This window comes from Artemia franciscana, chromosome 3 (assembly GCF_032884065.1).
Source record: "Artemia franciscana chromosome 3, ASM3288406v1, whole genome shotgun sequence".
NCBI classification, from domain to species: domain Eukaryota; kingdom Metazoa; phylum Arthropoda; class Branchiopoda; order Anostraca; family Artemiidae; genus Artemia; species Artemia franciscana.
The window spans coordinates 40,980,583-41,000,859 of NC_088865.1; the positions used below are offsets into that span (position 1 = coordinate 40,980,583).

A 20,277-nucleotide genomic window follows, 5' to 3' on the forward strand; every position below is an offset into this window, starting at 1 on the left:
TCTATTTAATCAGATCAAAAATGCACGAAAAGACTAAAATTAAAAACAAAAACGATTCTTAACAAGGCTAAAAAACAAAGAAAGTCACAACCCTGAACAATCAGCACACGCACATTGAATAGATGAATTTTACTGAAATATCATCTTTAAGCAAAATACGGCAAGTCTTCAATGAAAATTCTCACGTTTCTAGATAGTAGGTGTTTAATACCTGTCGAAATCTTGCTCAGTGACAGTAAAAATAAACAATAATCATATTGGTTTCAATATTCAGCAGGCAAAATATCAATATAACAGATTTAAGCCGTGCTACCCTAGCTATTCTGTGTTACTATCACACTCCTCTCTTACTTCTTCTTTTTTTGCAATTGTTACAAGGAAAAATAGAAAGGGTATCATAAAAAATTTATAACTCAAAAATGTTTTGTATTTACTGGTTTGATATTTCGAACAGACGAACCAATAAGAGAACCTGTGCCATGACCTGTTTTAAACCTTAAGATATTCCTCATAATAACTTTTAAATATAATAATACCTCTTAATATCACAGTAAGCCTAAGCTTGTTTGTACTTTCTTGCTAATAGAACTGTCCTCAGTATCCGAAAGCAATATAACATTAACGAAAATAAATACTTTATTTTAAAATTTTATATAAGGAAAGCTAAATATTAATGACATTAAACTTGAGAAGCATAGTTGGAGCCTAGGGTCTCTTGCTCCGCATTTATTTCTATTCTCTGTGTCTCACCACTCATGCTCCTATGCCTTCCACCTCCGTTAGTAAAATTAATCCTCACAATCTCCTGAGTGAAAGGAGAAGACCTTTTGAAGCAGAAAATAAACAAGAGGATTTTGCTGAAGGCCTCTCTAAAATCTTGGTGAAAGTAAGCATATATAATAGGATTAAGCATGGAATTCAAGTAACCGACCCAGAAGACAAGTTCAGTGACTGCATCAGGGCTAAAGCAAGTATCACATAAGGATGTTGTCATATACCAGACGAAAAATGGAAGCCAACAAATAATAAAAGCTCCCATGATGATACCTAACGTCTTAGCTGCTTTATGCTCTCTTTTTAGTTTCATAATACGTTTATCTTTAATGGGTGTTATTTGGAAATCATAAGTATTCAAATCAGCACCAGAATATTCAGTAAAAGCGTCCTGATTTATGTTTGTGTTAGGTTTGCTACAGCTGTAACGGCGCTGAAGCATTACAGCACTATCTGCATCTTTCAAAAGTATTCTTTCCTGTCGTGTGGCCATTTCAAAAATTCTATAATAGGTAAAAACCATTATTGAAGAAGGGATCCAAAAACTAACACTTGAGCTGATAATTGCATATATTCTATTTACTTTAAAACCACATATGTCCGGATTTTCGCTACGGAATTCTAGATGATCTGACGTGGTATACCAGCCCATAAAAATGGGTAAAAAACTTATAAACCCTGGCCATAGCCAACAGTTAATAACCATAGCAGCTATAATTTTTTGTGTTATTTTTTGTGGATACCTAAGAGGCTCACTAATAGCATAATATCGGTCCACACTTATACAGCATAGATGGAGAATGGATGAAGTCGAAAAGTAAACATCAAAACTGTTCCATAGATCACACATTCTATAGCCAAATATCCACCTCTCGAGGATGACAACACTGGCGTTAAACAGCATTGCAAGTAGTGCAACTAAGCAGTCAGCCAGAGCTAATGAAACCAACAGCGAGTTTGCAATCGTTCTTAACTTTCTAAATAGTATTACACTAATTATAACAAGTAAGTTTCCTATTATGCTGGAAATTATAATTATTCCCATTACTACTGCTTTTAATGTTGTAACGGTTATAGACTGCCAATCTTCATCTGTTGTAGTTGTACTGTTGTAGGTGCTGTCATTTGACCAGTTGAGATGAAAACCATCATTATGCTCATTGAGGGGCAATGCTTCTCTCATCACATCTGTAAAATTTGCGAAATTGATTTAGTATATTTTGCTGTGATTCAAAATTTAATAGATCCATTCAAATCAATGAGAAACTGATTGAATTAGGGTTTACATTAGCTCTCTAAGAAGGGAGAAACAGTTAGCGGCCAAAATCTCAAAAACATGAATCCAACCGTAAATTTCAAAACTGTATATCTTCCTTTTCTTTTTTTCGTTTTTTTAGTTTCCTATTGCTACGGCGGCTATAATTATAGTGTTGTAGGCACGCACGCTAATACATGCGCCTTACCCCCGTGCGCCTTACCCCCCACCATTTAATTTAACACCCTCTCAGTTCAATCCCATGCAACTCAACTCCTCTTTAACACAACCCCCATTCAAATTGCCTCGTTTAGCTTAACCCTCGTTTAATGCAACCTAATGCATCTCAATCCCAATTTAAATCAAAGTAATTCAAATTAATTCATACTACTAATTTTTTGTAAAATATGTCACTTGAGTACTGATTTGCAAAAATCTATGGCCGGCCTATGAATAGGTTTTAACCAGTGCTCATTAGAAGCTGACGAGAGTGTTGATTAGATCAAAGATTTAGTGGAAAATTTGTCGTAGTTCTGATTAATTAAATAGCTGAAGAATAAACATTCTACCTGATCAACCATCCATTGCTCTTCCTATGCATAATAATTGCTACCACGTAGCTGCGTCCGAAATCTCTGTTCAGATATTTATCAAACTTTCTAGTGTATTGCTGAATTCTATTCTTAAAGCGGCTTTATTGCTTTAGTAATAATTAATGAAATTTCCTGATTATTTCCTCAGTATTTATTTTTGAAGCTCCAATTAGGATCTAGATATGTTCAAAGCTTCTACCATAGATAATTTATTACTGACTGAAACGGAAACCCGATATTTCACATTTACAACTACAAAAACTGTAGAATGACACTAAAAAAAGAGAAAGAAACACAAAAAAACGGAAAGCAAAATAAAACACGATCTAAATAATAAGTATATCCCTTTAGAAATCAACTATGAACATTGATGAAATTGGACCGTATCAATAAAAAACTGAATCACTTGAGACCGAGTAAGTTTACAAACACTAAGCAAATACAAATTAAAAGGAAAGAAGATAAACAATTTATCAAAAGCGAGCGAGGAAAAAAATATCTAGTGTATTCAAAGAGGACAAGATAACAATTTTCAACACCGCCACACGAGCAGATTGGAGTGTCACTTTTCCAAATTCTGTGTAGGTAATAGTTTAGGTGGCTATGTCCAGTTATAAATTGGGTTAAGTAATGAGATGGGCTAAAATTCTTAATAGACAAAAGATCATCCTTATTGCAAAAAAGTTCACCGTCCAGCTACTGATGGAATTCTCAAACCTATTTTACCAGATATGATAATATATTGCATTGGACAAAACGGTGAGGGGAGCAGTAAGAGAAGAAGTGGTATTCTTTTGTATTATAATTTCTGTGCACAAAATTGAGCAGCTACTTCATTCGTAAAGGTACTGCGATCTGAAGAATGGCGAAATAATAGAAATACAGGGAGGGGGGAATTAGGACAGACATTTGGACGATTTTTACTAAAATAACGTAACAAGAAATTGTCCGATAGTTAATTAGAAGTACACCAGAAAGGCGGCTATTACCTCTCTTGAAGCAGTTTTAAAAGATTTGTAAATCCAAATCAAGGAAGGCCTTTGAGCTGAAAGTAGGGCTTTCCTTTTATGTGTTTTATTGATTGCACTGAACCATATACTAGCAGCATATATAATAATACTTTCAATAACATTTTTATGCAGCAGTCATAGGGCAGACAGTTTTAGACCCCAAGTTGATCTGGCAATACTAAGAAGGCAGCGGGAATATTGTTTAGCTGAATTTACTCTGTAAGTAATATGAGGAGAACATAGTAATTTTCGATTTAAAATTTTCGACCCCAAGTATTTAACATTATCCTGAATTTTAATCATATTACCACCGAAGGATAGCTGAATAGGAGAGGATTTATGTTTGAAGTTAAATAATATAGCTTCGGTTTTATTCATATCAAAAGGTGAGTTTATTATTTAAAGCCCATTCAGTGAATCTTTCGAAGACATTTGTTGCCTGTCTTTTTGTACTTGCAAACTTTGAACCTGTTATAACAACGGACACATCTTTTGCAGAAGCTTGAACATTGCAATTAATGTCAATATTTGACTCGAGTTAATCATTTATGTTTATAGACCAAAGGAATGGAGACAATATGCCACCTTGGGGTATGAATTTTCTAATTTGAGAAAGTGACATTTTTGAAGCAGACAAATCTATCACTTAAGTAACTGCGAATTAGTGTTAGAATAACAGTAGGACATTTTTGATGAATAAAACTTTTTTATAATACCTTTATGCCAAGCATAATCAAACACACCTTTAATATATAAAAAACAAGCATAACATGAACAATTTTCGCTTTTTATTATTTTCTACAATTAATAATATATTATCTAATGTATCTCTTGTTGATTTATTCTTTACAAAGCCGAATTGTGAATTAGAGATCTATTTGTTAATGTAAGTTAAGGAATCAATTTTATTCAAAATTAATCGTTCAAATTTTTTTCTAACATTAGAGAACAAGCTAATAGATTTATAAGAAGAAACAGGACCATCTTTATTATTTATTTTTTTTTTTTTACTAATGACAAGAATATTTGCAACTTTCCATTCCTTGGGGAAATATGACAGCTTCCGACAAGCATTAATAATTTTCAATATAATAGGTGATAACACGTTGATACTTTTTTTCAAAACTAAATTTAGGATCCCGCTCAGGCCAGCTGCTTTCATTGAGCTTGTAATCCTTATAGTTTCTTATATTTCGCCTAGACTAACTTCATTTACGCTGTTTTAACTATTATTTAACACGATTCAAATTTCTTGTCCAAGATTACGGTGATAATCCTTGTCACAGGATTTGTCGTCGCAAGGAAACCATTTAGAGAAAATTCTTCTCCTGCTTCACTCACTGAGGTAGCATATGTTCCTTTATCTTTCTTAATGCGGGTCGGCCGTTCAACACCATTATTGGCTTTGCATATTTCATGTATTGTGTGCCAAGAATCAGAGCTGCCTTTGGTTGATAAAAAAAAATTCCAGTACTCTGATTTGGCTTTTAGGATTGCAGATTTATAATTTTTCTTTCGTACTTTTAAATTATTTACACTGTCATTCGACGGATACTGTCTGCTTAATTGTCGAAGGTGGCGGTATTCTCTTTTAAGAAGACTTAGCTCCCTAGTCCACCACCTAACATACCTCTTAGCATTAGTAGAGTATTTTATAGCTTGGTCTATTTCTGGCTTAGATGACAGGCTATAGCATAAATATTATCAACACCATCCAGCAAAATAGCACTAAAGCGCTCCAGTTGGTTTTGTTAAAATTAAAACTAGAGTCAGCGATAGGGACATGTACACGACGACTAAGTGACAACTGAAACGTAATATACTTATGGTCTGATAGAGAAGGGTAATCCTGAAAAGTATGCAAATTTTCCAGATATCTGAAAAGCCTTACGCTTGTTAGAGTCAAATCAGGACTGGAGTAAGATTCATCATAAGTGGATGAATCCACGTCGTTTAATACTATTAAAGAGCTACTTGAGATGAAGTCCGTCAGTTCTTTACCTTTTGCGTCAGTAGGAGCGTTAGATAGCCAAAGTGGGCTCTTTGCACTAACGTCACCACGGATGACACAATTTAGGTAAAATGTTAAGCCGTTTATAATAGACTGCTTATTATTTAAAGAGGTTTGAGAAAAGGGGGGGAATAACTGAAGCTATTGTTACACAACGGTTTTTTAAATAGACTGAGAAAAAAAAGTGATCTGGATCTAAAATGTGTGGTTGCGTCCCTTGTAGGTCGTTAATCTTCAATGAATAGAAATCCCCTCTTCTTTCAAATATACTTGTTAAATGAGATAATATTTGCCATCATTTCTCGTACTTTTAAGGATTTATTGTTGAAAACTTGATTTTCGCAAGGAATGTTTTAGTATTTTAGACTACTGAAGTGCCGCCAAGTACATAAGCCACAAATAACTTTGTTCGACCTAGCTCTCTAGACATGGCCAAAATATTGAAAACATTAGAAAAAAGTGAATTATTAAAAAGTTATAACGAATTGGTAAAAATCATCACAATAATTTTAACATTTCTTTGAGAGACAGATATGAAGCAATCCTCCAGTATATGTGCCGAAGGGTTTCCCCTGCTTTATTTCTTCTTCTTTTTTGGTTTCCCGAATTTTACTTCTATGTCAGTTTCTGAGTGAAATTTCCCCCCAAAATTTTTATACGTGTATTTTACCTCAGAAACCAGTTGTACATAATTCTTTTAAATGAGCAAAAATGGATTTTCATCGTATTTTTACAAAATAAGAAATTTTGCAAAATTTCAAAATTTTTTACATGGACTGTATTTTGACTTCTACACATCGCACTAAGGATGATCACATATAATTTTTCGCTGATTCATGTTTTTTTTTATTATGATTGAGCAATTTGAAAGCAAATTATTTGGAATTACCTGAAATAGTGTTAAAACTACAGACGGATAGTACCTCTTAAATCCGAACACCATTTGCAAAAGGACTGAAACACCGCGAGTTTTATTTCCAATGATAAGCTCTTTTATTTCAGAGAGAAACGCAGGTCAAATAAGGCTATTTTTCAAGTAATGGAACGTGTTACAGGTCATATGAGCTTTTACTTTTTCGAAGTTTTATACTTCCTTATACTATCAAATTTGTGATAATCTAGTAAGGTTTTCAATTCTGGAAAATAGAATCTTTTGGAAGCATGATTAAACTAGCAAGACATTTTGTTTCTTTCCGGGCTTTCGCAAATGCAAAAGCTGATAAAGAGAGTATGGGTGTGAAATACACGTCTCAAAATTGATGGCCTTCTAATATGCCCTTGTCTGTGCGTAAATAGTACTTGCTTACGTAATCTTTCAGTGTATACACCCTTTGTCTAAGCAAACAGGAATACAAATATGGAGCAATATACCGGCTAGAATAGACGCACATCTACACCTGGTGCGTGGAGCCTGAAAAAGGGAATATTTAGGCCCAAGTTTTTAAAGCTTTATTAAGTCTTTTGCTAAGTGTTGAAAGATGTACGAGTAGGAGAATTTCCCCTTAATCTTGTTTTATTCTTAGGATTTTTTTTTTCATACTTAACCTCCAATATGGGGGCTGCGGGATGTTGCCTCACCTTTTATTGCAGATGCATTTCAAGTTTATAAAAAAAAATCAAACATATTCATTTTTGGACCAATCCGTAAAATAGGTCCTGTGAGGTGTCAGTCCTCTCAAGTTACAGGTATTTTTTAAGCGTGTCGAAAAATACAAAAAAAACAACAAACTTATATGCATCACATAAATACATACACAGACATATCCACATGAGTGTAATTTTCGGAGCTTAGAATCTTATAATATATAATCTGCGGCTCAAATATTTATTCAATATTATAAGTAATTAAATGCCGACAATCTTTTTGTATGCTTTTTATTTACGATTCTTAAGCATTCTTTAAGATTCTTTTATTTTAACTGAAAAGCAAAAACGAGGTTTTTAAGCTTTTTGCAAAAGTAGTTTTACATGCAGCTATTTAAATGTGTAAATTTTGTCTAAATATAGAAAGGACAGAAGAGGGTAGAATTGCAGAAATACAGAATTATTATTTATAGAATATTAGAAGGGAGTAGTGGAGTAGTTAGAGAGAAAAGGCAAAACAAAAGGAAAGGCAAAGGAAAGGCAAACTCTTGAATATCTCGGAGCCAAGTAAGATAATAGAAGTAATGTTAAATCAATCGAAAGAACTCGTTTCGTTTGAGGTGATGGGATGTAAATTAAAGAGTTTTAAACACCATCAAATTCAAATAACAGGTTGAAGCAACACCACCATCACTTTTTTTATTGTTTGAAAGATCTCTTTATTTACTGAAAAAAGGGCACTCCAACATTAAATCAGCTCATATGCGCTTGCTCCCAATGTTTAACTAGCAAAATATTGAAATAAATGACACAAGTATATTGTTTTCGTTTATAATTATAAAATTAAAAATCAAACTTGCTGAAATTTCTAGAAAGGATATCATAATCAAACAGTTAGTGAAAATGAACTGTAACTAAAGAGTAACTCGGCCCATTAGTAACCGAAACTCTAAAAAAACTAAAATCCCACACCCTTTTGTTTCCCCAAAGCCATCTAATCAAAATTTTTCGATAGCCATTTTGTTTAGCATAATCGAAAGGTAGGTCCAGTAACTAAGTCTTTGGGGGTGCCATGAACCCCCAGAGCCCCCTTAGGTAGGGTCTCAAACTATGAAATTCGCCCATAGTTTACATATAGTATTTGTAATTGGAAAGTATATAGATATTTTCACTGGGGGGGGGGGGGGGATCTGAGGATGGATTTCTTATGGGGAGAGTTCCCCATTGGGATGAAAGTTTCCTAGGATGAACTTTCCAGGGGAAATTTTACACGGGGGGAATTCGCAAGGATTCATATACGAAAATCGTTTTATTTGTCTTACTCTCTTGCTGGCGACCCCATTTCACATGTGGATAAACTCTGGGGTATTGTCCGTCAGAAATTTTTAATGGGCGAGTTAGAATTCTTTGGGGGATTTTTACGTGGGTGGACTTCCAACGGGAGATATCCTTCGGGGGGGGGGGGGGTAATTATCACCAGGATAATTTCTATATAGGAAAACTTTCTGTGGCAGAAAAATTTTCCATATGGGGGGGATTTGCTGGAAATATTTTCCACCCAAGAGGAGATTCCGCCATGACCTGAAAAACGATTAGAAATTAAATAAAAACAAGTATTTTTTTCCAAATTTACGCATAATAAGGAGTATTTTTCAACTGGAATCGTCCGCAAGAAATTTTCTAGGGGTAAATCACTGCGAGGATGGAATTTTTTGTGGGAGGGTTTTCCTTGGAGGGGGAGGCAGACTTTTTAGGATTATTTGAAAACGGTCAGAAATTAAATGAAAAAGTTTTTTCTATTAAAACTAAGAAGCAACATTAAAACGAACAGAAATCATTCCATATATAAGTGGGACTGCCTCCTCCTCTTTACTCCGCTCTTTACTCTAAAGTTTGACTTTTTGTACCAATTCTTTAAGAACGCTGCCTGAAACACAATCCCATTTAATTAGAATCAGAACCTTTTTTAAAAGTACTAAAAACTCTAGTGTGAAGAAACAAGCATAGAGGAGGGGATAGGTCCCAATATATAGAATAATTTCTTTTATCTTTAAGTTTTAATGCTGCTCCCTACCTTCAGTAGAAAAAACTTGCTTTCTTATTTAATACATTAAAGAATCAGTTTCTTTTCATTAGTTCGCTCAGTTATCTTGATTATAATGAAGGTTAAATTTTTGTCGATGCTTCGACAAGTAAAATCAAACTATTTAAACTGCATTTCGTTTTCAACTAAAGGCAAGTGACGCTCAAACCATTTAGAGGATTTGAGAGGGAACAGTAGCACCTCTCTTGTTTGTAAACCTTGATTAGCCTTGTCATAGTATTTTTTTTTTCCCGTTAAGCATTGTTGATTTTATAACAAATAAACAACACGCTGTTGGAAATACAAATGGTTTCAACAAAGTACAAATATTGCAGCTGCCTTTAAAAGGTTTAGGGGACAGTGGCCCTACTCTTCTTTGTAGTGGTTTCTGTTCGTTTTAATTTTAGCCGGATTATTTATTTTAGTTTCTTTAGTTTCTACTGGTTCTAGAATTTATTCATTCATCTATATTAGTTTCTGTTATCTTTATGTTGGGCACGGTTATTCATTTTAATTTTTCTTTGTTTTGGGATTTGTTTACTTATTGATATAAATTTCTCTTCGTTCTAAATTTAAATTAACGTTAAAAAATATAATTTTCCAAAAAAAAGTAAGGAAGAACGTTAAAACTTAAAACAAACGGAAATCACTCCGTATGACATGGGGTACGGCGTATATATATATATATATATATATATATATATATATATATATATATATATATATATATATATATATATATATATATACTAGCTATATATATATATATACATTACGCTAAATTTTTATGGTGCTTTAAAAATCCTTCTTATTTGAATTTAACAGCCCCTTGCGTTTAAGTAGTTGTTCTTACAGAATGTTTTCATTAAAAAGGCTCTCTCTGTATTTTTTTTTTTTTTTTTTTTTGGAAAATTGGCACCCTGACATTTTCTGGCCTGAAAAAAGATTTGGATACGTCACGAATTTTCTCAAGTTTATTTAGAGCCTTAATTTTGTAAACAGACTTTTCTGAAAAATGACAGTACACTCTTCATTGGTACTGTTAAAAAGTGATTGGAGGGCATCTAGCCCCCCACACCCTTTTTCCCAAATCCATCTGATATAAATTTTGAGGTTGCCATTTTGTTAAAAATAGTTCAAAGATCATAAAACTAAGACTCCGGGCTCGACACCCCCCCCAAGGCCCGAGGGCAGGCGTTTTAAGTTACGCCCTGGGGCAAATATGGGTTTTATAGAAGGGATGCTCGTATAAACCTCAGAGAGGGCTCATTTGATTGGAAATAAAAAGTTCTAGTTCACTTTTTCAGAGTCAAAAGAGACCGAAGGGCAACTATCCCCCTGATAACAGTAACTCCGGTGTCGACACCACCCCCCCCCCCTCCAGGGCCCGGGGCAGACACTGTAAGTTATGCCCTGGGGGCATATAAGGTTTTTATGGAAGGATGCTCGTATAAACTTCAGAGAGAGATAATTTGATCGGATATTTAAAGTTCAAGTTCACTTCTTAAGAGTCAAAAAAGATTAGAGGACAACTAGCTTCCACGCTCATTTTTCTCCAAACCCATCTGATAAAAAATTTTAGATAGCCATTTTGTTAAAATCAAATATCACATAATAAAAACTCATACAATAAACATAAGAAGATGTCGTATAAACTCCAGAAGTGTCTCATTTGATTGGAAATTGAAAGTTCTAGCACCCTTTTTATGAGTCAAAAGGGATCGGTGGCATCTACCCCCCCCCCATACACACATCCTATTTTTCAAAATGCATCCGATCAAAATTTTAAGAGTGATAGTTTGTTTGAAATAGTCCAACGGTGAAATAACAAAAACTTTGGGGTCAACATAACCCCCCAGATCCCGGGGGAAGGGCTGTAACTTATACTGCGGTGACATATAAGGTTTTTACGGAAGAGTGGCCGTATAAACTATGAAGGGGACTAAAATGACACACCCCCTAGCATTAAATCTGACCCCCTATGATCCTCCCATTTGCAGCGCAAATAGGAAATAGGAAATAGGTTCGTTTTTGCCATCAAAAACGAACAAAAATTAATTTTAAAAAAAATTTCCGAAAAAGAAGTTTTTCAAAGAAAAGTAAAGCCTATTTTAAATTTGAGATCAGCGGATACAAATACTTGTTAAAATTCAAACTCAAAACGACAAGAAATTACTATTAAAGAATAAATGAAACGTAAAACGAACATAAATAAAAAAAAAATCAATGCAAACAAACATACAGCAGATACTAATATAAATGAATAAATAAATCTCAAAACGAGGGAAACTTAAATTGGATATGCAAATCAAGCTTGAAACAGAAAAATCACTACAAACTGGAGTTTGGGTATCGCCTCCCTCTCTCATTGTAAAAGTCTAAAACCTACTGTGTCATTGGCGCTCTACTGAAAACGAATTATATTACAAATTATATTACGAACTGTATTACACTTAATATTGAAAATAAAAATTGAAATTACAGTAAAATTTTTAACTGATGAGCTTTCAGTAATTAATATCATTATACATCAAATATTCAGTTTAATTTATTAGTTATTTCTAAAACTGTTCAAGACGAATGTAGTTTCACTACCAACAAGATTTTTGATACTGCTCCCTTCCTTAACTGGAAAAACTGAAAGCCTACTGCGTCATTGACGCTTAACTGAAAGGGAAATATATTACAAATATTTTCTTTTCAAGTTCTTACAGCATTGAAAATGAAAAATAAAAATTTACATTGAAATAAAATCTTTCAACAATTAATATCGTTGTATATCAAATACTAAGTTTGGTTTTGTTTATACTTTCCGAGATTGTTCAAGACACATATAGTTTCAGTAAAGTGCCGGTGACGCAGTAAGTTTTAGACTTTTACAGTGAGAGAAGGAGGCGATAACCAAGGTCTTATTTGTAGTGATTATTTTCTTATTATTGTTTTCTTAAGCTAAATTTGCATATTCAGTTTAAGTTTCACTATTTATGTTTCTATTGAATGTTTGTTTGCATTGATTGTTTTTTTTTTTTAATTTCTATTCGTTTTGGATTTCATTTAAACTTCAGTTGCAAAATATTTTTATTCGTTTTAAGCTTGATTTGAATATTCAATTGAAGCATTAATCGCTTTAAGATTTATTTATTCATTTATGTTATTAATTGTTGTATATTTTTTTTGCTATGATTGCTTATTTAAATTCTTTAGTTTTGTGTTTCATTTATTCTTTAATTGTAATTTCTGGTCGTTTTGAGTTTGAACTTTAACAGGTATCTGTATCTGCTGATCTTAAGTTTAAATTAGCCTTTACTTTTATTTGAAAAACTTCTTTTTATGAAAGTATTTTTTTAAATTAATCACATTGTAATATCTATTTCAATGAAGTCATTCATAGTATAATGCTGGCCCTGTCTATAAAAACCATCAGTCTATTTTTCAAAAGCTAGTAGTTATATGAGTATACAAAAATATACCTAGAGGAAGATCCAAAAACCAAAAATTTACAGCTGTCATCAATGATAATTCGTTGGAATAAGAGAAAATTTCTGTCCAACCACCTGAACTATCATGCGTGATAAGACCTAAAGAACGACCCGAAAAACGTAAATTCACAATGAGTGAAAACGAACAACCTGGAACATAAAATGAGGTAAGACTAATCCGAGCAGCTAAAGCAAAGAGCACCAAATTTTTTTCCTTGGGAAAAAAAATCCGTGTTGATCCTGAACCGGAAGCACATTCAAAGTACTTCCTGGACCTGGGGAAACTAAATCCCCCAAAATGACTTCAATGAAATTGAACTACCGGAAGATTTAATTTCGAGTAGCAATTTTATCGGGTAAGTATTTGGAGAATGTATGGCAAAACAAAATTTCGATGTATTGAAGCAATACGTTATTATATCTTCGCTCAACAAAGAATTTAGTAAAATAAATGGGAAAATTGTCAATTGGCTCCGGGAAAATACAAATTTTTATAAGAGTTATGATTCAGTAAACAATAAACAGGAAGGAGGAATTGAATTCACTCCAGAATCCCTCACTTTAATTGATACTGCAGATTTGCTCATCCCTTCTTGACTGAAAAACAAAGAAGAAAACAATTGTTATGCCTATGTGCAACTTATTTATTTCAGAAGAAATCAGTAATGGGACACACCTTAAGGCAAATATAATTATTGAGGAAAAAATCAAGAAAAGAAGTTTATATTCCTCGAGTTACACTTGACTCCAGTAAAGGTCAACTTGACTATACAGTTCAACTACATCAATGTCCACTTAGGCCGGTATTTGCGATGACAATACATAAATCGCAAGGGCAAACTTTTGAATTTGTTGGTGTTGACCTGCTTACACCTATTTTTAATCAAGGTTTATTGTAAGTGGTATTTTCTCGTTTTAAACAACAACATAGCCTAAAAGCTCTTCTTTCACCTGAAAATGAAGGACGAACATGTAATGTTGTCTGGAAGGAAGCATTGACAACCAGCAACTGAAAATCCTTTTGTTAGAATTATATGTCTTTTTATATAATTGAACGATCAATAATTTCTGGTCTATGTCTTTGTTATTTCCTCAAAATCGGCTATATAATTTTTTTTTCTTAAAACTGACATATTGTTGTTTCTGGTCACACAAAAAGATCGAAATAGATCCCAACTTTAAAGAAGAAATCGTTTTTCCAGGGTGGTTGTATTGAACTTAGTCTGACGCCACGACAACAAAAAGAAGTTCACAGTATCTATAGTTTACAACAACATGGTGCACCTTCTTGGTGCGCCATGGTGTGCACCAAGTGGTGGTGCACCTTGGTGCGAAGTTCATTTCTTCTTTCTGAAATTATGCAAAATTTTCGGTTGTTAATAGCTGTTAATTTTTATTTTTAAAATAAAACCAATCATTAGTAAATGGTTTCAAAAGCATTTCGGAAAGGACCTCAGCCAAGCCGTCCTCTGGGCTCAAAAAAAAGAAGAAGAAAAACCATAACCTAAACGAAGGTGTCCTTTTGAAGATAACACTGCTTATTTATATTCACTTCAAAGTTTACTTTTTCTTTTTTGATCTCTAATGACAGCTTTGCGGAGGTCCTTCATAAAATATCTAGGTTTAACTTTTTGCTCAATTTTTTCCAATGGCTAAAAATCATCCTTGTTTTCCTGGTTTTCTTGTTGTTGTTTTTTTATATTTGCTCATTTTTGTAAAATATATATTTTTTTATATTGTCATCATTTCCACGGTTTTTAAGGCGAATTCTCTGAACAAACCTTTTTTTTATAAGGATGCCCCTCAAAAATACTAGTAGGGGCTGAGACCCCCCAGGAACAAAAAGACATGGCACATTGTGTATATATGTAAAATGAGAAATATTACCATCTAAACCATGAAAACAAAGGTCTTAGGGTGGGTGAATCTCCTCCTCCAGGAAATTTCCTGGTGACAATAATGATTTTCAGCCAGCCTCCATCCCGTTGGGCATGTTAATGTAGTCTTTTGTGCTAAATAAAAAGATTACTGAACTGATAGTGGCACTTTCGTAAGTTTCCTTTACCCTCTTGGAAAATTTTCTAATAGTCTCAATATAGATATTTTGATACTTTTAATCGATTGACTATCTCAGAATTTTCAATTAATAGCCACTTGACCTTTTTTGGGGCAAAATCGTAGTTTGATGCCGTAATATAGCAGAAAATGCTACTTTCCTGTGACCAGCACTTTTTGATTACCTAGAAAGAGCACTAGAAGTTTTGATTTACGTTTTAATAGGCCCTCTTACAATTTTCTAAGAGAATTGAATCAGTATAATCACCACGGGAGAATTAAAAAAAAAAGATATACACGTATCCTTGATTTTTCTTCTTGGAAAAAATAAAAATTCTTCATTTTGTATATAAAATCTTAAGTTTCTAAGAGAGGTTTCTCTGATGTGCCGACTTTAATGGTGTGGTTTTCATCACTTGCTTTTTTAGGGGTGTTCGCCCCTTTCTTGAAAATCAGAAAAAAATGTCAGGCTCGTAGCCTTAGGGGGTATTAAAATCAACATAAAAATCACCACCGCAATCTTATTGGACTCAGCATAGAAAAACAATACTTTTGATGTATAAATTGTTATTAAAACTGCTTTTTCAGAGTTTCGGTTACGATTAGCCGGAATTCCTCCTATTTTACAGTTCATTACCATGAACTGTTTGATTATTATTACCGGACTTTATTTATTCTCATCTAAGGTTTTAGACTCTTTACTTTTATTTAAAAACTTTTGTTTTTTGAGAAACTTCCTTAAAAACTTATATGTCTGACCTAGACGGTAAACAGGGAGGTCCAACCAACTTACTGTATGCAACCATGGGCAGATTGAATTCCATTTCTTTCGAGGTTCATGTTTTCACGTATAGTTGTGTGAGATAAGCATTTACATTAGGCTATAGAGAAAAATGAAACAAACACATTAATGGAAAACATTTCCATAGACAAAATGGCATGAATTTACTCTGGGGAAGGGACAATTAAAAAAAAAGTAAACTATGAGAAAAATGCTGAAAATTATAGAAAACGTCGAAAATACCTTAGTATTTTCGTTGTTTATTTTTAATACATAAACAACATAGCTAGCCAGGGAGTCAATTAGACATATAAGAAAGGAAAGCTGCAAATATGCTGGAGGAATTTCGAAAGTTGTTAGGGAAAACCAGGTCATATCCCTACTGTGTTTGTTTTGGGAGTTTTGCATGATTCGCTTATATCTTGCGGCTTTAGACATTGCCTGAGCTTTTTTTTATAATTGTTTTCTTTTAGGTAACAAGCCAACTTTATTCCCAATATCAGCTCACCCCTACTTCTTACCCATGAGTGAATCCCAGTATTTTGTTGGTGGGGGTGGAGGCAAGAGGATCCACATCAGGATAGTTAAGGGCATGGGATGTATAACCATTTTTTCTCCACTTAATTGGGGGGTTAACTGGATCCCCTGAAATAGCCCAATTTTTCTTTCTGGGAAATCTTGGAAACCCCAGAAAACTCAAGGTAATTGAATCATAGCTTATCAGTTCCCTTTCGTATTCTTCGAAGCGCCATCTATTTAACGTAAAATATAGGTGTCTCACAATATCAGCTAATGCCAGTAAGTTTATGCATGAGGTCGATCAGGCCAATAATATTTAATGACATATGGTTTAGTTCAAAATGACAGGACATAATCAATAGTACTCCCGTAAAATCCAGAACACACTCGAGAAGTTTGCTTACTGTAACATCTAAGGTAACCGATTTCATAGCGACAAAGATAAATGACGGATGACAGAATGCTTTTGACCTGTATAATTTGGGCTATATATTTGCATGTTAAGGGGGTCAGGGTAAGGTTGCGGTCAAGTTAGGCTACTTTACCCCTTCCCCCTAATTTACAAATATATAGTCCAAACTATATTATTGTATAAACTAAATTATTATGTTTTCATCATGTTTTGGTACATTTCATTATGCCAAACCTAACTTCATTTCTCGAGTGAGTTCTGGACTGGGAGTAACCAATTAATAATATCGCATACATTAGCTTAGTTCATAATATACAAAATTTATTAAAATGTTATTCTACCAGAGAAAAAAAAGTTCCAGGAATACTTGTGAGCCCAAAGATATAAGTTCTCAAAGTTATTTCGACATTTTGGAATCACAAGAAAAAAGTTTAAAAAAAGTTTTTAAAAAAAAATGTAACTTTGAATATAAATATAGGATTTCTAGCTTTCTATTTGAAATATAATTGAAAGTATGCCTATTTTTGTTTGTATATTTTTGTTTGCGTTTATTAGCTGTGAATGCCTAGAAACATCGCAGCTAAGCCGCAAGTTTTGTCTTTCAAACCGTTCGTGGTAACGAATTGTAAGTTAAAAGCGACCCGGCTAAATTAATAGTAACCAAAGCTCTAAAAACAGAATTGTGATACCAATAGTTATATCAAAAGAATCGGGTTATTATGCTGATTTCAAATATATAAGTTTCATTAAGTTTGTTCTTACCAATTACGGCTAAGTGCCTGAGAGAATTTGCATTATTTTCAAAAAAGGGGAATCACCCTCTAAAAGAATCTTAATGAAGATCAGACCATCAATTTCAGTGTATCAGATAACCGTACAGTATAGATTTCAAGCTCTTGTCTCCAATACTTTAGAATTTTGTATTTTGCCAGAAGAACGATCAAGGATGTGTGTTGATTTATTTACTTTTTATTTTTCCCCCATGGCTGATCGTATCGACCCATGGTCCTACAATATCGTAAGAGGGCTCATTCGAAAGAAAAATAAAGGTTCTAGTCCCCCTATTAAGTGACCAAAATGATTGAGGGGCACCTAGGCTCCCTCTCCCGCCCATTTTTCCCCTAATTCGTCTGATCAAAGTTTTAAGATAGCCATTTTATTCATCATAGTCGAAAACCACGATAACTATGCCATTGGATATAACAACCCCCCCCCCCCACAGCCGAAGGGAAAAGGTCTTTAAGTTATAAAATTCGCTCATTGTTTACGTGTATTATTTGCTATTTGGGTGCAAAGGCATCACTAGCCTTTCACCTTTGGGGGGCGGCAACATCCTAATTATGCCGGCGACTTCAGGTAGGTGCCGACGAATACTGACGTTGTTACTTCATTTCTTTGTTGTTAAAATAATGTTTATTAGTTGTAGTAAATTGTCATATAATATAGAGAAATACTCAGTTATAAAAATAAATCAGGACAAAGAAAATAAGCTAAATTTTAAGGGTACGTGGATTTTCGACTTTCCACTTTTTTACAGGTAGGTCGAGGTCAACTTTTTTCCAGCAGGTTTTTTTCTGACATTATGAGCATAAGATGGCTAAGTTGATCGTTTTCCCATAGTTGATCTCAATCTATTCTTGACGATTTTCATCTTGCTAAATATTCATTTACCTTCGGCCAATGTCACTGCAATATTTTGCAAAAGTGCTCTGTAAACTAAAGGCGACCCTCGTATTTTCTAATTCGCTAGAGATAACCACTCGGCAAACTCAATGATACGTCCAGCACTTTTGCAAATCTCTGCGGAAAAGAACAAAATCTTAGGGATTGAATATTTCTATCTAACGTCTTGGAAATATGAGCTTGTGTTCCATCAAAGCACCCACTTATGTTACTTTCAAAATTGAAGCACTAAAATGCCAGTTTTTCTTCATTGATACTAGCCTTTCGCAAAACTCGCAGAATATTTTCGGCTATATCGGCTGCTTTCTTTGACTCAGAGTCTACAATGACGAATAAACGATCTTTAGTTACTCCCTCTCTATCAATATACCTTATACATATATCAAAGCGCTCCTCGTGGCTGGTAGGGGGTGTTTCGTGTAAGAAAATGCCAAAGAAGTCAGCTTCATTAACTTCTGCTGCAATTTTCGAACTAGCTCTATTTGACCAATCGAATTAATTTATTTTAGTTCCTATCCAACAGATAACTGGTGACATTCAGCTTCATATGGTTTTCATTCAATGGTCCATTTTGATGCTGTGTCTCAAAAGAAGATTAGCCTGCCCAACGTGATTTTCCCCGTAATGACTCTTCCCATGAAATGCCAGTCCTTGTTTACCTTGTTAACTAAGCTTGGCAATGATGTTTCTCTCTCTATAAAACAGATAAGACCACCTAGAGAAGCTTTGTGACCATTTGAATGGAAGAGAGTGAGAGCATTTCAGCCTTGGCACCCTTGCTTTGCATTTTGTGCCCTTTTCTAGTTCTGGTTATAAATGAAAAATCTTTGTTTGTGAATTCGCAGCCAGGTCTAGTTGGAAACAACGAACAGGCAATGCAGTAGGCTAAAATTTTCTCGACACTATACTCTAGGTGCAGGTACTCACCAGTTTCTAAAATACCCGTAACTGGTGTTTGGAACTCTGGGATTGGATTTCCTCGTTTTTTGAAAATTAATTTTTGGCTTAAATAGTCCTAGTTTGATCAGCTTCAACTTTTCTGGGTTTGAAATTCTTTCTTGAGCCCAGGATTATGCTCGAATCTTACAATTCCAGCTTGCTGTAAAATTTCGGCTTCAGATTCTACTTGTTCCATTCTTGACACTTCCTGAGAAATGGATTTTTCTGACTGACTAATAGGCCTAGTTCCATATTCGCTGATTGATCACCCTATGTCTAGTGCTTGCATTGCAGCATTAGATTTGCTAGTGACGGAATCCAAATTAACGTCAAGTGTCAGTTTTTTTCGCTTCCTGGGTACAGTCAATAATACAAGAAAAAATAGTGGATAAATTGCTGATTCCTACCGTTTCTTTGTGACCGATTTCTGAACAGCGAACTTCTTCCAATGTTTTCTTTTCTTTTCCACAGTGTCAGACATGAGAGGATAAATAACTTCGATTTTTTAATTTTTGTCAAGGATGGACCAGGACAAACTTCCTCAAGTGATGTATGAACTGCTCCAATTTCACCACAGTTGTTCCTCTGTATTTATTTTGCGCATTCGGAAAAATTTGAAAGGTCGAAACAAATTCAAAAAGCTTATAAGGAAACCCAACCCTAACCTATTAAACTTGAAAGGCAATTTCAAAACTATAGTCTTCTTTGATTTTTGCAGTCAATTTGGTACGCCTTAGTTCAGTTCATATGTATATATATATATATATATATATATATATATATATATATATATATATATATATATATATATATATATATATATATATATATATATATATATATATATATATATATATATATATATATATGAGTAGAATTTCATATCTCTAAAACTCACACGGCTCCAATACTCCAATCCTGTAGGAAAGACAACTTACCAGGACTGTCCTCTAAATCCCAAAAACAAACATAAATTAGGTAAAAATACAAACAGTTTGTATATTAAAAGGACATGTTCACTACCATTTAGGATAAGTAATCTTTTTATCATATATAATTAAAAATTAAGACAAAGCTTTCGCTTAACTTAAATCGCACT

The 20,277-nt window shown here is 33.8% G+C and overlaps 1 protein-coding gene across 1 annotated transcript; it reads right to left on the reverse strand.

The window, feature by feature from the left end:
• Positions 1-618: 618 nt before the first annotated feature.
• LOC136024646 (octopamine receptor beta-2R-like) lies at positions 619-6,602 on the reverse strand. Its single transcript, XM_065700075.1, has 2 exons — positions 6,533-6,602; positions 619-1,962 (listed from the first exon to the last, which is right to left on the reverse strand). Exon 2 carries the CDS (start codon positions 1,955-1,957, stop codon positions 680-682), a length of 1,278 nt encoding a protein of 425 aa, XP_065556147.1. The 5' UTR covers positions 1,958-1,962; positions 6,533-6,602; the 3' UTR covers positions 619-679.
• Positions 6,603-20,277: the final 13,675 nt, after the last annotated feature.

Bases quoted from the DNA above. Each gene is read 5' to 3' on its own strand.
- LOC136024646 (XM_065700075.1), bottom strand. From the start codon at position 1,957: ATGAGAGAAGCATTGCCCCTCAATGAGCATAATGATGGTTTTCATCTC.